At 37.9% G+C, this 4,484-nt stretch overlaps 1 protein-coding gene across 1 annotated transcript; it reads left to right on the top strand.

The window, feature by feature from the left end:
- The first annotated feature begins 1,061 nt into the window (after positions 1-1,061).
- On the top strand, positions 1,062-1,490 carry LOC145679282 (protein GVQW3-like). Its single transcript, XM_081749869.1, has one exon. The coding sequence runs from the start codon at positions 1,062-1,064 to the stop codon at positions 1,488-1,490; it is 429 nt and encodes a 142-aa protein (XP_081605995.1).
- Positions 1,491-4,484: the final 2,994 nt, after the last annotated feature.

The raw sequence follows: 4,484 nt of genomic DNA, 5'->3' as shown, positions 1-4,484 counted from the left end.
GGCACATACTGAGGAAGTATCACTGCAGTATTAGTTTCAAACGATATGGTGGTGGTACTACTAGCAACATTTTTACTAAAGTGTATAAAATAACGTGTAATGTAAGAAAAAAGAAATTAAAAAAAGACACACCAACAAGCAAGGTTTTTCAAGTGTCACACTCCTGCAGTGAATAAAGGAATCAAATGTAGGATATACGTGGTTTTTATATCAGCTAACGAGGGGACCCCATAATGTGCGAACTACGGCAATATGACATTTTTTTTTTTTTTTAAGGCCATAACTAGCAACGCACAATGCGGATTTGTTGATACTCCTGCAGTGAATAAAGTAATCAAAAGTAGAACATACGTTTTTTTCAATAGCTGCCAACGTGAGGGATGAAGGGGAATAAATACCTCTATAACTTAGAAGGTTGGGAAATATGACACCATGTAGGAAGGCCATAACGAGCAACGCACTCTGTCAATTCGTAACACACTTTTAAATTTCGTAGAGGAAAACATTGTAATAGTAGTCGATACGTCTTACAAATGGCGAATCAATTACGAATATTGTGTCATCTACATGCAATGTGAGAAGTGCCACAAATTCCTATTGCTATGGATAGATTTAAGGATAACAATAGATGGATCTCTTGTATGTTGTCGAACATGAGAGATAATATTTGAGTTCGTTACAACAGTGTGAATTGTTGTTCGTACCTGTTTTATAAAGCAATATCTTGAGTGTTTAGAGCATAGTTACATCAAATAATACTAGAAATTAAACGATAATTTCAAAGAATTCATAACACAATTGGACAATGGATTTAATTAATTTTATCCTTGATAAGCATGTTACAAGTTAAATTTTATATATATAGTTCGCTCAATAATGATTGGCACCCCCCCTATAACTGGTGCCAAGTAGCAATTGGAAATGCTTGTTGATGTATGCATTAAGATAGACTATAGTACTATCAAACCCCACTAAATAGTTTTGTTTCTTTCCGTAGGTAGTACATTGTAGCAGCAATTGTTCCAACTTGCCAGGAAGCTGGTGGACAGCGAAAAGACATCATGGAAGCAGACACATATGGGCAACGGTGGACAGTGTGGTTTTTCTGGAGGGAAGGAGTGAATACTTCAGACAGCCACAACACATTATTATCCGTATGTGGGGACACAGCACCAAGTCGCAGATACGTGTTTTGTTGGGTATCCGAATTCAAAGGCAAAAACAGTGCTGCAAAAAACAAAATCACTGGGCGTCCTGCAACTGCACGCAGACCAAGTAATGCCACGCGAGTGAATGATTTGATAATGGAGCACAGGAGAATCACGTTTGATGAACTTGAGAAAGAAACAGGCCTATCATGGGGTTTCCTCTTTACTATCATTCATGAGGATTTGAAGATGCACAAGGTGTGTGCACAATGGGTGCCTCATGACCTCACTGTTGCACAGAAACAAAAGCTTGTGGAGATTTGCCAGCAGTTGATGCAATAGTACAGTGAAAATCCTACCGAGTTCTTTGAGCGTCTGGTCACCGTCGACGAAACTTGGTTCCTCTACGAGACTCCAGAAAAGAAACGACAGTAAATAGAATGGAGGCATACTGGAAGCCCTCGTCACAAGAAGGCACGGATGGGACTATTCGTGCGGAAACAAATGGAGACCGTTTTCTGGGATCAGGAAGGGATACTGCTGGTGGAATGGCTCCCTCCCAATACGTCCATCGACAGTGAGAGCTACTGCAGTTCACTGCATAGACTCCGCCTACGCATCCAAAAACGCCCACAAGGAAAATGAGGCCGCAGCGTTCTTCTCCAACACGACAATGCACGGCAACATGTCAGTCACTAGACAATTGCTACAGTGCTTGAAATAGGGTTTAATGTACTTCCGCATCCTCCATATTCGCTGAATCTGGCTCCTAGCAACTAGGCTTTATTGACACAATGAAAGAGGGTATGAGAGGTAAAAAGTTCAACAAAAATGATGAACTCCATGGATTTGTCCGCCAGTGGCAGAGAGATACCCAAAAAGAGTGGTTTGCTACACAAATAAGGAAGCTTCCAGAACGGTGGCAAAGGTGCATATACATTGCCGGGAAATACCTCTAAAATAAACTGTAATCGTTTGTTCAACAAATGTGTCCTGTGAAAACAAATTAATTGTGGTGCCAATCATTTCTGAACACCCTAGTATATATATATACATATACTATATATATATATATATATATAGACTGTTCCATAATTCGTGTTATTTTCTACAGCGCTGGGAGAAGATGAAGTTTATACACTATTAATGTAAAATTCGGTACTCTTATTGAGAAATGTCTGAATTTTTCGAATTTCTAAAGAAAATAAGAGAAAATTGCTGTTTAGCCCTCCTTTTAGGGGTGTAAACACGAAAGTTCATTTTCCTTATGGGAGATTCAATGTTAAATTTAAGAAGCTGTTTTCTCCAATAATTATTCGTGAAGATTTGGAAGCAAACGAGTTGTATTTGTTACAAAATGCAAAAACACTCATTCACAAAGCTAGTAAAGCCGTCTCAAACATTATTTTGCGAAGGTCCCCCTTTTGGGGGGCAAGGGACGTAAAAAGGTGGTGGGTGATATGTTACCAAAATCCCAAAATTTATTTTCGGAATGCCAGTAAGCGTGAGATTAATCACAAATGTCACAGAATTAATGCTCCAATGTCCTTACATGTAAGAGTGACTGATAATGGGGCTACAGCCCCCTTTCAAAAATAAAAAAAATCACCATAAATATCCTTAGTAGGGACATAGGAGAAGAAGGTATTTTTGTTAATTAATGTGAAATTTGGCGTCGTTGTATCAAATGAGTATGCGTTTTTCAAATCTGGAATGTTATTTTGATAACGCACCGCCTGAGGGGGGCACAGGGGGCGAAGCACCGATGATGGATCTTTTTAAAAATGGAAAATTTTGTTCCGGAAATGCCAGTGAGCGTCAGATTTTTCACCACTGTCACAGAATTAATATTCTAATGCTCCTTGCATGTGCCAGTGACTTATATGGGGCTATAGCCCCCTCTAAAAAAATCACCATAAATATCCTTAGTAGTGACATACGAAAAGAAGGTACTTTTTGTCAATTAATGTGTAATTTGGCGTCGTTGTAGCACAAAGGTATGAGCTTTTCACATCTGAAGTGTTATTTTAGTAACCACTGCCTTCGGGGCGCACAGGGGGCGAAGCATCCGATGATAGACCTTTATTAAAATTCCAAATTTTGTTTCGGAAATGCCAGTGAAGGTCAGATTAATCACAAATGTCACAGAATTAATATTCCGATGCTCATTGCATGTGCCAGTGACTGATATGGGGCTACAGCCTTCCTTCCAAAAATCATATTAAATATTCACCATAAATATCCTTAGCAGGAACATACCGGAAGAAACTATTTTTTTAAATCAATTAAGTTAAATTTGGTGTTATTATTGCGCTAAAAAGTGACACACACTCATAGTCAACGTCTTGCGAATAAAATCAGAAAAATAAACATACTGCTGAACAAGACTGTACTTATTTAATATAAAAACACATTTACACGTTTTTATGTTAAATGTGTTTTTATATGTAAATGTGTTTTTATATGAAATAAGTGCAGTCTTGTTCAGCAGTGTGTTTATTTTTCTGCGCTAAAAAGGTATGTGTCTTTTAATATGGGATGTTACTTTGGTACCGCACCGCCTTAGGGGGCACAGGGGGCGAAAGATAAAATGATGGATGTTTATAAAAATTCCAAATTTTATTCTGGAAATGCCAGTGTGCATCAGATTAATCATAAATTTAGCAGATTTAATATTCCGATGTTTTTTGCATGTGCTACAGCCCCCTTCCAAAAATCACATAAAAAATTAGTCATAAATATTTTAGCAGGGACATCCGAGATACCATTATTTCTTGTCAAATTAATGTAAAATAATTTGTTATCGTAGTAAAAAGGTACGCGTTTTTGAAATATAGAATGTTATTTTGGTGACACCAGATTAGGAGGGCACAGGGCGCGCAGCATAAGCCTTTGAATTTTTATTTAAAAAATCCAAATTTTATTCTGGAAGTGTGAATGAGTATCAGATTAATCACAAATGACACAGAATTAAGATTCCGATGCTCCTTGCATGTGCCAGTGATTGATGTGGGGCTACAGCCCCCTTCCACAAATCACGATAAATATCCTTGACAGGGACACACCGGAAGAAGCTATTTTTTTAAATCAAGTAGTGTGAAATTTGGAGCTGGCGGTTTTTTTTTTAATTCGGTATAGTTTTGATAACGCACCACCTTTAGCGGCAAAGGGGGTGAAGCATAAGATTGTGGATCTTTACGAAAATTCCAAATTTTATTTTGAAAATGCTAATGAGCGTGAGATTAGTCACAAATGTCACAGAATTAATATTCCGATGCTCTTTGCATGCCCCAGTGATTTATATGGGCTACAGCCCCCTTCCAAAAATCACAAAAA

This window comes from Thermobia domestica, chromosome 2, assembly GCF_964235325.1.
Source record: "Thermobia domestica chromosome 2, izTheDome1.hap1.1, whole genome shotgun sequence".
NCBI lineage: Eukaryota > Metazoa > Arthropoda > Insecta > Zygentoma > Lepismatidae > Thermobia > Thermobia domestica.
The sequence above is the reverse complement of the archived record's forward strand: the minus strand, read 5'-3'. Positions and strand labels throughout refer to the sequence as shown.